The sequence below is a fragment of the Beta vulgaris genome, chromosome 9, assembly GCF_026745355.1.
Source record: "Beta vulgaris subsp. vulgaris cultivar EL10 chromosome 9, EL10.2, whole genome shotgun sequence".
Classification (NCBI taxonomy): domain Eukaryota; kingdom Viridiplantae; phylum Streptophyta; class Magnoliopsida; order Caryophyllales; family Amaranthaceae; genus Beta; species Beta vulgaris.
The window spans coordinates 34581091-34598350 of record NC_079210.1 but is presented as its reverse complement, the minus strand read 5'-3'; the positions used below and the strand labels follow the sequence as shown (position 1 = coordinate 34598350).

Genomic DNA, 17260 nt, shown 5'->3' with positions numbered 1-17260 from the left:
AAATTATGGTGCAACAAAAAAAAAGGGGGGGTGGATTTTTCAATCTCCACATGTGACCAGGATGCTGATGCTGAAATGGAAGTGGCGGGCCCCACAACATGGGCCCTCGGTGGTCAATGATGCAAATCCTCTCTTGGAACTGTCGGGGATTGGGGAGTCCCGAGGCAGTGAATGCGCTTAGACGCATTGTGATAAATGAAAATCCCCAAGTAGTCTTCTTACAGGAGACTAAGCTACATAAACATGAGATGGAAAGAATAACGAGAAATCTGAAATTTGCGAACTCTTTAATCGTGGGTTGTGAGGGTCAAGGAAGGAAGTGTAGGGGAGGGCTGGTATTAATGTGGAAGAATGAGTGGAGTCTTTCAATTGAGTCCTTTTCCCAGAATCATATAGATGCTAAAATAACTCCCGCAGACCAAAACACATGGAGGTTCACAGGTGTATACGGGCATCCAGAGGAAAGTAATAAAAAAAAAACGGGTGAGCTGCTGAAATTGCTCTTTAAAGATGAAAGTGAGGCGTGGCTGTGTGGAGGGGACTTGAATCTCATGCTATGGTCGATAGAGAAACAAGGAGGGGGTGAGTTTAAGTTCGAGGAAGCAGAAATCTTGCGTCAAGCCATGGATTTTTGTAAATTAGACGATCTGGGTTATATTGGGCATCCGTTCACTTGGTCTAATAATAGGGGAGTAAATGAAAATCTTCAAGAAAGATTAGATCGTTTTGTGGCCACTTCTGCGTGGAAGGAGAGGTTTGGTGGCTCTTCGGTCTGTCACCTTGAGAAAAGAAAGTCCGATCATCTACCATTGGTGGTGAGTGTCAAGGAGCGCGTGGGTAGTTTGGAGAAGAAGAGAAGAAAGAAGTTGTACAGGTTCGAGGAAATGTGGCTACGAGATGCGAAATGTATGGAGGTTATTCTTGAAGCATGGCGACGAGGCGAAGATGTGAGTACCAATTTGACTCGTACAGCCGCTAAGCTCAGTTCATGGAGTAGAAAAACATCTGGTAATTTTGCCCAAGTGATGCGTGATCTTACGAGTCAAATGAAACAATTGATGTCGGAGCCTCAAAGTCACGAGGTTATTGAAAAAATAAAAGCCATTGATGTTCGAATGGATGAGTTGGAAGCTAGAGAGGAGTTGTTTTGGCGACAACGGAGTAGACAAGATTGGCTGAAAAATGGGGACAAAAATACGAGTTTCTTTCACGCAAAGGCGAAGCAACGGGTGGAGTGTAACACAATATCTTTTGTCTTTGATGGTGCAGGCAATAAATATGACGATGAGGAGCAGGTGGCTGAAATTTTTGTAGATCATTTTGAGACTTTGTTTACTTCTTGTCAACAGGTGGATGTAGAGCCTATTATTAGTAAAGTGCAGCCAAAAGTAACTTCTGAAATGAGTGAGATGTTGGGAGCGTCGTATACAGGGGAAGAAATATATGCATCCAACAAAAGCTCCGGGCCCAGATGGTATGTGTGCGTTATTTTACCAAAAATCGTGGAGTATTGTAGGGGAAGATGTGATAAAAAAGGTACTGGAACTTTTAAATGATGGGGATGAAATGAGCTCAGTCAATCATACTTACATTGCGTTAATTCCGAAAAAGAAGCAATGTGAGACATCGGGGGATTATAGACCCATTAGCTTATGTAATGTGATATATAAATTGGCTTCAAAAGTTCTAGCAAATAGATTGAAGAAAGTTCTCCCTGACATTATTCATGAGTCTCAGAGTGGTTTTGTTCCAGGACGGTTAATAAAGACAACATATTGGTGGCCTACGAATGTTTTCACTATTTGAGAAAAAAGAAAACGGGAAAAGATGGGTATTTGGGGCTTAAGCTTGATATGAGTAAAGCCTATGATCGGGTGGAATGGTGTTTTCTGGAGGCTATGATGGAAAAAATGGGGTTTCCGAGGAATTATATTGCTGTGAGCCTGTGACCATGAGATGTGTCAGTACGGCCTCTTTCTCGATTCTGCTAAATGGGCAATCGTCGAGAAAATTTCTACCTTCTCGTGGCCTCAGACAAGGTGACCCTCTATCTCCTTTTTTATTTATTATGTGTGCAGAAGGTCTCTCGGCTTTGCTTAGGGATGCTGAAATTAAAAAAGAGATTCATGGGGTTAAAATTGGAAAGAAAGTGGAGCCTATATCACATTTGTTTTTTGCCGATGACAGTCTGTTATTTATAAAAGCAAATGATGTAGAAGTGGAGAAAGTCTTGGATATCTTTCTATCTATGAAGCTGCTTCGGGTCAAAAATTGAATATGGAAAAATCGGAAGTCTCGTTTAGCCGAAATATTGAGCCACAAAAGAAAGAATTGCTTCAGATGAAGTTGAATTTTAAGGCTGTTGACGAACATGACAAGTATCTCGGACTCCCAACGTATGTTGGTAGTTCTAAGAAACAGATTTTTCAAAGTATTCAAGAGAGGATTATGAAGAAGCTGAAAGGGTGGAAAGAGGGTTTTCTTTCTCAGGCTGGTCGGGAAGTTCTTATAAAAGCGGTCGCACAAGCCATACCAACTTACTCAATGCAATGCTTCACAATTCCTGTGAGTATCCTTAATGAGATGGAAAGATTGTGCCGTAACTTTTACTGGGGTCAACGTGGGAATGAAAGGAAAACGGCATGGATTGCTTGGGAAAAATTATATGCTTCGAAAAAAGAGGGGGGTCTGGGAATGAGAAATCTTCAATTTTTTAACCGAGCTCTTCTAGCAAAACAAGCCTGGAGGGTCATGACAAATACTAACTCGCTGATGGCAAGAACGTTGAAGAATAAATATTTCCCAAATGGGTCATTTATGGAAGCAAAACTGAGTTCAATGGCGAGTTACACATGGCATTCTATTCTCTCTGTAAGGGATATCATTGAGCAGGGGGCGATTAAGGTTGTTGGAGGGGGGCAATCAATTGATGTCTGGAAGGATCCCTGGATATTGAGACTCCCAAAGTTTAAACTATTTGCGAGTAGGAGCACTCAGGAGGAGCTGCCTCGAACTGTTGCCGAGCTTATTGAGGAGGGGAAATGGAATTCTACGCTGTTGAATTCCATTGTTTCAAGTTGGGAACGAGATGAAATTCAACGAATCCCATTGTTTATGTATCCGGAGGATGACTCGTGGGCTTGGGCCCTCACAAAAGATGGTTTTTTCTCGGTTAAGAGTGCCTACTACACTCAGTTGAAAATTAGTAGAGCTGGGAAATCATCAAGTTCAACTAATCAGGGGATGGCAATCTGGGAGAACGTATGGAAAGCAAAAGTTGCTCCAAAAATCCAAACCTTTGCGTGGAAAGCTCTGCATGACAGTATCCCGGTTCGAGCTAACCTCATGAAACGTAAGATGTGTGCTGATTGTGTGTGTCCTATGTGTGGCGAAGAAGACGAATCGGTGATGCATGCTCTGGTTATGTGTGAGGAGGCTGCACTGATATGGCGTGTTTCACCTTTACGGATCGATAGCAGGTCTGTGAAGATTGGGAATTTCATGGAATGGTGTCTGAGTCTGTCGAAGATGTTTAAAGACTCACTATGGTGGAGTTTGTTCTGGTGTGTGCTATGGGGGATTTGGCTGCGAAGAAATGCGTGGACGTTTAACCAACAAAAGATCAACAGCATGACCACTGTTAACAAAGCTGTAAACTTTGTGGAAGAATGGGAGAAAGCGAATGAAGTTGTGGCTCAAGATACCAACGAGAAGAGGAGCCTTGTGAAGATTTGGAAGCCTCCTGATTCGGGATGGGTAAAAATCAATGCTGATGCGGCTCTCTTTGGCGATCAATCGGTGGGGTTGGGAGGTATTGTTCGTGATGATGTCGGGGACGTGCTGCTCTCAACGTGCGAGAAATGGGAGGGAGATTATAGGGTGGATGAGGTAGTGGCAATGGCAGCGAGACATGCTCTCCGGATAGCAATGGAGGCGGGTTTCCGCAAGGTGGTCTTGGAAACTGATAACCTTAAGCTTTCTTCTGATTTAAGGAAGGCCTACTGCGAGAATACTAGTTTTGGGAGAATTGTGTCTGACATTCTTAAACTAGCAGGAGCTTGTAATTCTTGTCTCTTCTCTCATGTTTGTAGGGGAGGGAATGGGGTTGCTCACATTTTAGCAAAGCTTAGTAAGAATTATAATGAGATGATGGTTTGGATGGAGGAGGTGCCTTGTGAAGCACACCATGCTGTACTTGCTGATGCTATGATATAAAACATTTTATGTTTCCCCGTCAAAAAAAAAAAAAAAAAAACTACCAAAAGTCCAAAACCCAAAACCTCCACTTTTATTCCTTAAAGAACAAAAAAGATAACATACTCCTAACCTCAAAACCTCCTATAGTGAGAGAGATAATACACTTCCTTGGTTGCTTAGCTTCTTCTCCACCACCACACAAAATGCTGACTACCGTGCACCACCACCACCACAAATTCCTCCTCCTCCACCGCTCACCTTCCTTCATTCTCTCTCCTAAATGTCTATCTTCTTTCTCCCAAACACAACATGAAGCACAACCCACTTCATTTTCTTCAAAACCCACCTCTCAAATCCTCTCAATCCGCCATTCCCTCCTCACCCGCCAACTCACCGCCGTAGAAATCGCCGAGTCTTACTTGACTCGGCTCCGAATAGCCGAACCAAAACTGAGGAGCTTCTTGCATGTTGCTGATGAGGAGAGCGTTTTAAGGGATGCTCAGGAGGTTGATAGGAAGATTGACAGAAATGAAGATGTGGGTTTGTTGGCTGGAGTTTTGGTGGGTGTTAAAGATAATATTTGTACTGCTAATATGCCCTCCACCGCCGGTTCCAGGATTCTCCAAGGGTATCGCCCGCCTTTCGATGCGACCGCTGTTAAGAAGGTGATGGAATTGGGAGGGATTGTTGTTGGGAAGACTAATTTGGATGAGTTTGGGATGGGTAGTACTACTGAAGGGTCTGCTTTTCAGGTTTGCTTTTCTGGGTTGTTTTGATTTTACATGTTTGATTGTTGATTTTGTATCTGAAATTCAGTTTCAATTGTATGCTTTATTGGGTGTTGTGTGAAATACTAGTAAGTTTTGTAATTTGGCGTGTACTATTGTTAATCTTGTGTGCCATTTGATTGAGATGGTTGATGGAAAGATCAAGATAACGGAGATGGGAGGCAATGAATTTTGAGCCTGTTTTTTGGAAGCTATTTTATACAATATTGTCTTGCCTTTATATTGGACAAGTTGATATAGCTAGGTTTGCGGAAGTAAGGAAATTCACTTGCACACGCTTTAATGTTGAGAGTGTGAACTTTTGAAATTTAGCTAAACTTTGAAGAATCAAACTTTAAAACTGATGTAATTTGCTTAAGGTAAAATTATGAAAAATTATTCCCTCCTTTTCGCAAAGAGCTTGACATTTGCTTTGGGAAAAGAAAAACGAAAAGATGAGAAAGATAAATACAACGAAAAAAAGAGTTTGCACACGGTAAGTAGAAAAAAACTCATGTTAAGGTTATTGTAGTGGAGCACTTATATTTAGTAAGTGTTAAGGTCTTTGAAAACATAAATGTAGGAGCATTTTAGAGATTCAATTTGGATTTGCTCTCAGACGGTCCACCATATAGGTCATTCATCTCATGAGACAAATGATGGAATACTACAAGGCAAGGAGATTAGAGATGGGATTGGTATTATCTGTGGATGGTATTGTATTGTTGGACGAAATTAGAACTAGGGTTCATGCTAAATGGGAGCGGTGGAGGCAATATTAGAATCTCTTGGGGAAGCAAACATAGTACATAGAGTGCAATTATAGTTATGTGAGAGATTTAGTTGAGGATGTAGTAGCATTGGATGAAAAAGAGTTGGCCAATACTCAATAGTGAGTTTTTGAAGGAGCTTGAGTCAAGTTTTCGTATAAATGGAGATATTGACCAAGAGGTGACTCATAAGAAATCCTCAAGGTGGCTTGGATGAAGAGGAGCATCTGGAATTTTGTGCGTGATCTTTAGGTTAAAAGGAAACTTCTATTGGACAACTATTAGACCAGTGTTACTATATGAGGCTTACTATGTAGTTTTGGACATTTAGGAAATATCATATTAGGAAGATGGGAGTAGCATATATGTGCATGTAAGCTGGATGTGTGGCACGCTTTAAAAGATATTTCGCAGCGAATATATTTGGAGGAGAATTGGAGCTGCAGATGTTAGATTACGTAAGAGATGATCAATGAAGGTTTGTTAAACATGTGAGATATCAACTAGATAACTAGATGATACTTGGTTAGGGTGGTGGAGAGTTGAGATATTGGAGATTATAGAAGAAGGGGGGGGGGGGGGCAAAAGATGACTTGGATAGTAAGCATTAGAAACAATATGAAGAAAGCTGGTTTTTTTTTTTTTTTTTTTTTTTTTTGGGGGGGGGTGTATATGGGCTATATAGCCCTTGACACAAGAAAATTGAAGCAGGGGATCTATGTGGACGACTAGTGGAGATAGAATCTTGATTCATACAAGTGACCCAACTTATCTGGATTGAGGTTTCATATTGATGTCTGCTTTTGTAAGGTCTTTGAAAATCAGAGACAGTGCCTTTATCTACCACAATTTACTAACATATTAAAGTACTTTCCCCTTTTTTTTTTTTTTTGTAGATATTCTACATTACAAGATAATCTATTCCGTTCAAACTACCTTAACACTGCCATTATAAGGTATTGATAAGCTTCTGAGGTTGAACTAAGGGACATATAAACAACTTCTCTCCTTTTTCCCTTAGTTACATTTTTGTTTCCCTGGTTTTGTGGTCATACTTAATGTTTCTAGTTTACAGAAACCGTCAGATCAACAAATTGTCTCGGAAGGCTGTTGGTTGTAAACAAGGGCATCTTAACGATAATTCGCCAAAATTTTCCTTTGGGCAGTATGTAGTTTTATGGTAGTATCAGGGAACTGAGCTGTGTTTTTTGTATTTTATATTGTAAGAGATTTATAATTTCTTTTGTTCCGTTTTGTCATGGATTTCGGAAGTGATGGAAGGTTCAACTGCTTGTGGTAATTTTAGTGAAAATAATTAGTGTATGGAAGGTTCAACTGCTTGTGGTAATTTTAGTGGAAATAATTAGTGTATATGGAAACACACTATGAAGTATGAGAGACCTCAAGATGTAGAAGTATGAAGTAGAGATGCTCATAAGAAAGAATGAAAGAAATGAGAGAGAACGATGGTAGGAGGCATTCTGTTTAGCATCGCAATTGCAAACTGTCCTTTTATAGGCGTGCTCTATTGTATAGAATCCAAATTGGAAAATCCTACATTCAGCTAAGCTTTTATGCTTAAAAAAAGAGAGTGAAGTTCCGAATTGAGGCAAGCATAGCTAACTCTAGAACTTAAAGCAATTGACCCCATTAGTCCGTTGAGATGTGTTTTAATTGTCAGTGGAGTCGCTGAGTTTGCATAAGGTTGAAGTGTGAACTTGGACCACAACGCTTACCTTTTTGGCTTGAGGCACACTATCTTGTGCTATGCATTTGTTTGTCAGATTGATGTTAAAGTAACTCACTTGTATCCTTCTAGCTTCATTTTTGAACATAAAGAAATAAAGAAGCTTTTGCAATTGCCGGAAATACTAGGCCTACTAAAAGGCACCAAAATAGATGGAAAGTTAATTGTTGTCATTTTTCTATTTCCATGTTGTATTTGATCTACTGGATAAATGTGCTTTCATAATTCGGGGTGTGACGGTCATTCAGTTATGCACCTTTTTGAAGCAGCAGATTTAGCATATGCTTATGATCTCAGTCCTATAAATTTTTTGATCTATACGTAAAGCAAAATTAGCGTTTATCAAGTATTTTGAGTTCCATGCACTGTGAAGTTTAAGTTGGTATGAACTATTACTTTCTGTCTTAAAATTTCTCTATGATGATTGGTTGGTTTACTCAGGTCATGCATCTGTTTAGGTGACTGCAAATCCTTGGGATGAGTCGTGTGTACCAGGTGGATCATCTGGCGGCTCAGCTGCAGCCGTTTCCGCAAGGCAATGTGTGGTGTCTCTCGGCAGTGACACAGGTGGAAGTGTGAGACAGCCAGCTTCATTTTGCGGTGTTGTGGGATTGAAGCCAACATATGGACGTGTCTCAAGATATGGACTTGTGGCTTATGCATCATCATTAGATGTCATAGGGTGCTTTGGTACATCAGTTGCTGATGCAGGGATCCTTCTTCATGCAATTGCTGGACATGACAGATTTGATTCTACTAGCAGCATGCGAGTAAGGATTCACAAGTCAATTCTACTCCATAAGCAAATTCCTCTACCTACATATTGCTTTGCAGAAATTTTATGTAGCAAACATGTGGATCGGATACAAAACTTTATTTTTTCATGCTTCTTTGTAGTTATGATATACTCCCTCTGTCCTTTTTTAGTTGCTACATTTTGACCGCGGGCACTTTTCACATGATAACTTTGACTGTCTTTTAGTTTATATACAAGTGAAAAAACATAGTCATGTCGGATCTTGTTTGATTAGTCCCAATTTGTATTTTAGAAAAGTATAATTTTTATAATTTTTTCATATATGTAACTCTAGATATTGGTGTTTGAAGTTGCATCTCGTAAACTGTAAGCAAATGTAGCAACTAAAAAAAGACGGAGTAAATGCTAATTCATATTCAGCTGTTAAATTGACAGATTTCATCTTTTGCTTCCGCATTAATTACTTAGAAGATAGAGTATGCCAATTCACTTAGCATCAATTTAGAAACATCTACTAGAGGTTGTAACAATCCGAACAACCCCACTGCATCAGGACCCTTATGCCTATTGCAGTATCAAATTGATATATCTTTTGAGATGATCAAATGCCACGTTTGGCTTGGTTTCCCAATCTCTGTGTTATCTGCGGTTGCAATCCAAAAATTAGGCTGAACTTTTAGCTGTTGACTAAGCTAAACTTTCTCAGAAATTTGTCTCCAATTCGTGTTGTAGATGTGTTGTGGTGTTGCCACTCTCAGCTTTTGCATACTGTATTTTGCAGGAAGTTCCAGAATTCGCGTCACAATTCACTTCCTTGGATATCTTAGAGTCTAAACCACTTGAAGGACTCAGAGTTGGTATCATTCGTGAGACCCTTGAAGATGGTGTTGATGAAAATGTTGTATCTTCAATTCGTGCTGCAGCTTCACATCTGGAAAACCTCGGCTGTTTGGTGACAGAAGTAGTTTTCATTTCTTTGTATTGTTTGCTTATTCGGTGATTTTAGCTGGCTGGTAGAATTCAATGTGACCTCTTAATTATTCTATTTGCAGGTGTCACTCCCTTCTTTTTCCCTAGGGCTTCCGGCATATTATGTACTTGCTTCCTCAGAATCTTCATCCAACTTATCACGTTATGATGGTGTTAGGTGAGCTTGGTAGACAATTAAAATTTACTCTAGGGTGAGGGAAAGTAGTTTGCTGAAAGTGGTTAAGTTTCTTCACTGTTCTTGAATGCTCTGGTTTGTGATAATCAGATTTATATTAACAAAGGCCTTGTAGGGTATTCAGTGCAACTGTACGAATTGATTATACCCTTGTAATATTTTGGGGTCTTTTTTAATTCTGTTTTATCCTGAAAATTTAACTGTACCATCTAATAGTGAGAAGCTAGATGGTATTTATCCTGATCTGTAGGTATGGAAATCAGGTAGTTGCTGACGAGCTAACTTTCCTATATAAAGATTCCCGAGCGAGAGGTTTTGGTCCCGAGGTGCGTATTAGAGATATTAATTGCCACAAAGACAATTTAGGTTTTTAGACTAGTGCTCATCTGCTTGTAAAATAGTTTTTACTTCCCTTTTCTTTAAATGTTGGTAAGTAATAACCGCCATGTATTTGTAGGTAAAAAGGAGAATTTTAATGGGAACATATGCCCTTTCTGCCGGTTACTATGATGCGTACTATAAACGTGCTCAACAGGTATAACTATCTTAGTCTTTTGTTTTATCTTTCATGTTATCAGTAACATGTTTCCTTTATCTCTGGTTCTCTTTAGTAAGTTCATTTTTTTTCTATCCTTTGTCATGATTGAAGGTGCTGTTACTTGATTGAGAGATTGGAGAATTTTTGATAAAACCCAACCAATTCTCCTTAATTTAATAACATATTTGATGAAAGACGTGACCATTAGATCAAGTGTACAAGCTATTGGAATATTAGAAAATAACTATTTATTTAAATATTAACGGCTACTCTTCTTACGGCCATAACTAGTAAAGGAAAAATAAAGTGAAAATATATGTCATGTGACCCTGAATCCATGATCCATTACCAAAAGACTTCAGAAACCGTCACCTTTTCATTATAAAGTGAAAGATTTATTTTTTTTAAGGAACTTCTTGTACAGGTGAGTGAGCCACTTCCCCATTCAAAAGAATTCTATTGTAGTATAAGTGTAACAGCCCATATACATCCTAGCCTTATGTATCCCCGGTCATCAAAATACATCACCATGTACTACACTAACTATGTTACTCAAAAGTATTCATTTTCCCCTTAAATTCTCTTCTCCAGATCTAATCTAACTGAAAAGGATCTGGTTCTTGAATAGCTGGTAAGATTAGATCTGTTAAGGAATTAGCCCGAGATCCTTTTCAGTTAGATTAGATCTGGAGAAGAGAACTTAAGAGGAAGATGAATACTTTTGAGTAACGTAGTTAGTGTAGTACATGGTGATGTATTTTGATGACTGGGGATACATAAGGCTAGGATCTATAGGGGCTGTTACAAGTGGTATTTGAGCTCAATTAAGGCATAAGAATGCCCTAGTATGGTTGCTGTGTTATCTTAAGGTGATTAGTGTTAGTATACATTATGGTATCTTTAAGAATATTAATGGAACATTGAATTGAGGTTGATTGGATCTAATAGTATGTATATGTTGTGATTAAACTATGTTGATTGGGGGGTTTGGGCTGTTACAATAAGGGAATAAGGAAGGTGGGGGAAAAGAGAAACAGAGAACTGTGCTGGGTATACCAAAACCCTTCATAAATGGGTAAGCAATTTTTGAAGAGATCAATAAAGAGATGCAGTTTTTGAATGAATTAGAGTTCTTCACACTGCAAAGTGCAGGCTTCTCATCTGATGTGTGCAAGCTGTGGATGTTATAGTCCCATGGAATTCCATGATAGTGGGAATAAGGAAGGTGGGGAAAAAACAGTGAACGGTGGTGACCCTATACCAAAACCCTTCATAAACGGGTAACCGATTTTTGAAGAGATCAATAAAGAGATGCAGGTTTTGGATAAATTATAGAGTTCTTCACACTGCAAAGTGCGAGCCTTGCATCTGATGTGCACAAGCTGTGGATGTTATAGTCCCATGAGTATAACCTTCTGCCTCTCTTACAACTCAACACTGAATGTTCCTTTTCTCTTCTCAACAGACAACCTTAGCCGAGGACTTCCTTAAGAACAACTTATGCCCCACCTGTGTTTCCACAAATAGAAAATATGAGTTCCTCTCCTCAGTTTTCCTGCTGAAGTGTCCTTTTTTTTTTTTTTCTGCTGCACAACCTTATCTTGGATACAACCTAGATTTTTAATCAATAGAACGCAGAGAAATTATACATGGATGTGCTAACCTTGTGGGCTAACACCTGTCCAAATGACAACGTAGAAGCACATATTGTGAGCATTTGCAGTTTTAGCAATTATAACATTGTGTTACCTGAAAGTGCATGTCCTTTAAGATGTTCAAGAAGAAATTTATAATTTTAGCAACTTTTCAGGTGAGAACTGTGGTTCGAGAAAGCTTCAAAGCTGCACTGGATGAAAATGATATTCTTATTTCACCTGCTGCTCCCTCTGCTGCTTATAAAATTGGTATCTTATATCGTATTTTTTGAGTAGTCTCCTCCTTGCAAGTTGGTTGGTCTTCCTGTTGATTTTAACATCACTTGTTGCTTCGTTGACATCCATAGGTGAAAAGAAGAATGATCCATTGGCAATGTATGCAGGTGATATAATGACGGTAAGGGTTCATTCCTTCAACACTTCACTTTTTATCGTATTTTTATTGGCCCTTTTTGTATTATGTGGGTGCGGAAATTAGTTGCAGGCATCAACTATTGATATCTTGAGTAGGAAACAGGACTAGACTTCTAGGCTTTTTACCTATTATATTCTAATGTAACTTATCGTACAAAATTTTGGAAACAACAATAAAGCCAAAGCCTTGATCCCAACAGATGGGTATACATGATAATTACACATTTACGGAGCTTCTCAGTTTGTTCTTTGTAGGCTGTCCAACACTTGCTCCATTTTCTCAAAATTGGAACACTGGCTTTTGCTCTATCCACATGTCCGTTTTGACCATATCTTTGAACTAGTATATCAAAAACAAATTAGATTTGTCTCAATGTATGTTTTTGAACGTATTTACTTTTTAAAATTTCTACTAATATATACTTAAAATTTAACTGGTCAAAAGTTGAGCATTGGCACACATGAAAGTCAAAGTGTTGCTACCTTTAAAGAACGAAAGAAGGATTCCATATTTTGTCTGGTCTTTCTATTTACTTATATCAGAAATTTTGCTGTCCCTATAATGTTTTTGATCAAGTTATAACGAACTACAATTGCAGATTCTTGTATAAATTTACTCTTAAGTCGTGTCTCAGGTCAATGTCAACTTGGCTGGTTTGCCAGCATTAGTGCTGCCATGTGGTTTTGCTGAAGGTGGATCTGCCGGTCTCCCTGTTGGTCTACAGATGATAGGTGCTGCATTTGATGAGGTATTGACTGGAATCATTTTGTTGCAACTATGTCACAACTCAGATAATTGTCCTGGTGAAGCTGATCTCGTGCAATTTCCCCTTTTCCTCTAAACATGAAATTTAAAATGAAGGAATTAAGATCTCTGCCATAATAGAACCTTGTCCAAGACATTTTTATATTAATTGCTCGATTTCTTCTTAGAAAAGCCTAATGTAATTTACTTGCTTGATGATAGAGAGATGCAATTCAATTACTTGCCCAAATAATCTTCCACCTCCTCTTCAGTAATTTTCGAGAGAATGTATCCATGTCAAGGAAATGCCACTTGTAAGTTCTCATATGTTTGGAAAATGTATGTTGCAGGAGAAACTGCTTAGGATTGGACACATCTTTGAGCAAACACTCGAAGGTCACAGTTTTGTCCCCCCAATGGTGGCAAATGATTTTGCATCATAACTTGTAATCGTGCATTTCAAGAGAGGCGTAATCATGTACGTTTTGCCGCATTTCGAGGATGTCTTGTGGACAGTTTGACTTTAGAAACTCTCAAGAGCAAGCGCCTAGTTCGTAATAGATGGAATGGCGGAAGTTTTGATGCGTTAACTGAGTATTTACATGTAAAGACTGACTTGCTTATCCCTGGTTGATGCGTTGCTCTTCTCATATATGATGGCTGCATTTGCCATTTGGTCATGATTCATGAATGAAGCTATTCTTTGTCTAAGTATGGGTGTTGTATGATTTTTCTTTTAAGACTATGTATTATTTGTCTGACAGCAATGCTGATTACTTAATGAAATTATTTTTTTTATGATCCGTTTGATTAGCATTATATAATATATATATCCATACAGAAACCCTAAGATTTCAACATGCAATATATGCACTTTTGTTTCTTCCCTACAAGTCTATAACACTACAAGTCCTGTCCAAAATGGCAGCTGGCTGTAGACTCAGTGAAGTATCTTGACCTTGCAACCAAGATGGAATATGGGCAGCCATAGGTAAAACACCATGAAAAGCCTTAAGTTGAGACACATGGAAAACATCATGTATCTTAGATTCTAAAGGCAAGTGTAACTTATAAGCAACCTTTCCCACCAAAGCCAACACTTGAAAAGGGCCATAGTACTTAGTAGAAACTTTGTTGTTGCTTCCAGCTTGCACTGACACTGCCTATAAGGTTGAAGTTTCAACCACACCCAATCACCCACCTGAAATAATGACCTTTCAGATCTGTGCTTATCAACCTGCTGTTTCATTCAAGCTTGAGCCCTAAGCAAATGTGTAAGAATATGCCTTGAATTGTGGTGCTCAAGAAGTGTTCGACGAAATGCACGAGAGACGCAAAACTGCGTCTCGCCCGGGCGGTCGGGCGAACCTCGCCCGGTCGGGCGCGGGAGCAAGTTTGGAGAAACGTTGTTTCGCCCGGTCGGGCAGGTCTCGCCCGGTCGGGCGCGCGTATACGTTTAGGAGAGCTGGGGACCGCCCGGTCGGGCGGATTTCGCCCGGGGGGTCGGGCGGGTCGGGGAAAAACGCGGAAAACGCGTTTTTAGCTGTTTTGTATAAATAGGTTATTTTAACCTATCTTTTACACTACGAAAAACACTCTGTTCTCTCTGTAATCTGGTTTCTTCTCATAATAAAATATTCTCTATCTCTCTGCCGTGGACGTAGCCAAATTGGTGAACCACGTAATTCTGGTGTCTGATTTATTGTTTTTGCATTCATTATTTGTTCTTTCTCACGTCCGTTATAACAAACTGGTATCAGAGCTTTGGTTTTCGATCTGTGTGAGAAAGATGTCTGGGGTGAATGTCAAAATCGATAAATTTACTGGGAGGAATAGTTTTAGTCTGTGGCAGATCAAGATGCGGGCGTTACTGAAGCAACAGGGGTTGTGGGCACCGTTGGCAAAGAAAGCAACGGATTTAGTCACCGCTGAGATGGCCGTTCTGGAGGAGAAAGCTCATTCAACGATTATGTTGTGTCTGGCAGATGACATAATCACTGAAGTCGCGGAGGAGGAAACCGCATCTGGTCTGTGGTTGAAATTAAGAGTTTGTACATGACAAAATCTCTAACCAACAAGTTGCTTTTGAAGCAACGTCTGTTCAGTCTGCGAATGCAGGAAGGTATGCCTCTTAGAGATCATCTTGATCAATTAAATACAATTTTATTAGAATTGCGTAATATTGATGTGAAGGTGGAGGATGAGGATGCCGCTTTAATTCTGCTTGTTTCTTTACCTATATCGTATGAAAATTTTGTGCAATCTTTCATTGTTGTAAAGATTTTGTGTCCCTAGAAGAAGTTAGATCATCTTTGCATACTAGGGAATTGCGCCATAAGGCATCTGGTAGTAGTACAGAAAGTCAGTCTTCTGGGTTAGTGGCCAGTAGTAGTGGTGGTAAAGGACATGGTAAAAAGAATTTTAAGAAATCTGGAAATTCTAAAGGGGACCTAAACCTAATGATATCTGTAACTACTGTAAGGAAAAGGGGCATTGGAAGAAGGAATGTCCTAAAAAGAAGCATCAGGAGAACAAATCTGGGTCTGGTTCTGTGCTGTTGCAGCAGAAAATTCGAATTCTGAGGATGACCTTGCTCTAGTGGCAAATGAGAAAACATATAGTGATGTGTGGGTTCTTGATTCTGGAGCGTCATATCATATGAGTCCTCATAGGGAGTGGTTTACTACTTATGAGCAGGTAGATGGGGGAAATATTTCGATGGCTAACAGTGCAGTCTGTAAGATAGTTGGAATAGGCTCTATCAAGATCCGGACTCATGATGATATTATCTATACTTTGAAAAATGTTAAGCATGTTCCACAGATGACCAACAATCTGATTTCACTTAGTCTACTAGACCATAAGGGTTTCAGTTTCAGAGGGAGTGGTGGAATTGTGTATGTTTGCAAGGGTTCAAAGGAGGTTTTGAAGGGGGCAAGCGTGGTACTTTGTATGTTCTGCAGGGTTCACTTTTCAGGTTCAGCTTCTATTGCATCGTCTGAGGTTCAGAAGGAGGATATGACCAAGCTATGGCACATGAGACTTGGTCATATGAGTGAGAGAGGAATGCAAATCCTCTCCAAGGCAGATCTTCTGTGTGGCCATAAGGTCACAAACCTGGAGTTTTGTGAGCATTGTGTTCTTGGAAAATTACATCGTAGCAAGTTTTCAAGGGCATTCATAGAACAAAAGGTACTCTGGATTATATCCACTCTGATTGTTGGGGTCCTTCACGCGTGGAGTCTTTGGCAGGTCACAGGTATTTTGTTTCTTTCATAGATGATTATTCAAGAATGACTTGGTTGATTATTATGAAGTCAAAAGGTGAAGCTTTCAAGAACTTTAAGCAGTGGAAGGCATTAGTGGAAAATCAAACTGGGAAGAAGATCAAAAGGCTACGAACTGATAATGGTCTGGAATTTTGTTTGTCTGAGTTCAATGAGTTCTGTAAAATTGAAGGGATTGCTAGGCATCACACTGTCAGAGATACACCACAGCAGAATGGTGTAGCAGAAAGGATGAATCAGACACTTCTGGAGAGAGCTCGGTGCATGCTCTCTAATGCTGGTATGACTAGAAGATTCTGGGGAGAAGCTGTCAATACAGCATGTTATTTGATAAATCGTGGACCTCATTCTGGGATCAATCTCAAAACACCATATGAGACGTGGTCAGGTAAGCCTGCAGACTACTCAGATTTGCGAGTTTTTGGTTGTAATGTCTACTATCATGTGAATGAAGGAAAACTAGAACCAAGGGCTAAAAGGGGAGTGTTTGTGGGTTATGGGGATGGAGTTAAGGGTTATAGAATTGGTCTCCGTCTGAAAAAAGGGTTATACTTAGTAGAAATGTAGTCTTTGATGAAAATTCTATGTTTAATCCTAATGTGATGTCCATTGAATGTCAGATAGTAGTAGTGTTGATAAACAGGTGGAGCAGCAAGACACTCATGATGAGAGTGATGATCAACACATTGGTTCTGAAGAACCATCATCTTCGACGCCTAGTGAGGAGGCGCCTAGCCTGGCACGGGAACGTCCTATAAGGACAAATTTTGGTAAACCTCCAACTAGATATGGGTTTGAAGATATGGTAGCTTATGCACTGCAGGTCGCTGAAGAGGTGGATGTCTATGAGCCATCAACCTATAGGGAGGCAGTTACATGTACGGAGTCTACCCATTGGCTTGCTGCAATGGGGGAAGAGATGGAGTCACTTCATAAGAACGAGACTTGGGAGCTTGTGTCTAAGCCTTCAGGGAGAAAAATTGTTACTTGTAAATGGGTTTTCAAGAAAAAGGAGGGGATGACATCTGAAGAAGGGGTCAAGTATAAGGCTCGACTGGTTGCAAGAGGGTTCACACAAAGGGAGGGTGTAGACTATAAGAGATTTTTTCGCCTGTAGTCAGACATACTTCCATCAGGGTGCTACTAGCGATAGTTGCACATCAGGATTTTGAGCTTGAGCAGCTAGATGTAAAAACAGCTTTCTTACATGGAGAGTTG

The 17260-nt window shown here is 39.7% G+C and overlaps 2 protein-coding genes across 2 annotated transcripts; both read left to right on the top strand.

Annotated features, from left to right (window-relative positions):
• The first annotated feature begins 341 nt into the window (after positions 1 to 341).
• LOC125493615 (uncharacterized) lies at positions 342 to 2275 on the top strand. Its single transcript, XM_048637087.1, has 3 exons — positions 342 to 1474; positions 1754 to 1882; positions 1966 to 2275. Exons 1-3 carry the CDS (start codon positions 342 to 344, stop codon positions 2273 to 2275), a joined length of 1572 nt encoding a protein of 523 aa, XP_048493044.1.
• Positions 2276 to 4249: 1974 nt separating this feature from the next.
• Positions 4250 to 13553, top strand: LOC104903584 (glutamyl-tRNA(Gln) amidotransferase subunit A, chloroplastic/mitochondrial). The gene is made up of 10 exons (XM_010691646.4): positions 4250 to 4949; positions 7940 to 8251; positions 9020 to 9199; positions 9291 to 9385; positions 9654 to 9729; positions 9861 to 9938; positions 11752 to 11845; positions 11944 to 11993; positions 12646 to 12759; positions 13106 to 13553. Exons 1-10 carry the CDS (start codon positions 4401 to 4403, stop codon positions 13196 to 13198), a joined length of 1641 nt encoding a protein of 546 aa, XP_010689948.2. The 5' UTR covers positions 4250 to 4400; the 3' UTR covers positions 13199 to 13553.
• The last annotated feature ends 3707 nt before the right edge of the window (positions 13554 to 17260 follow it).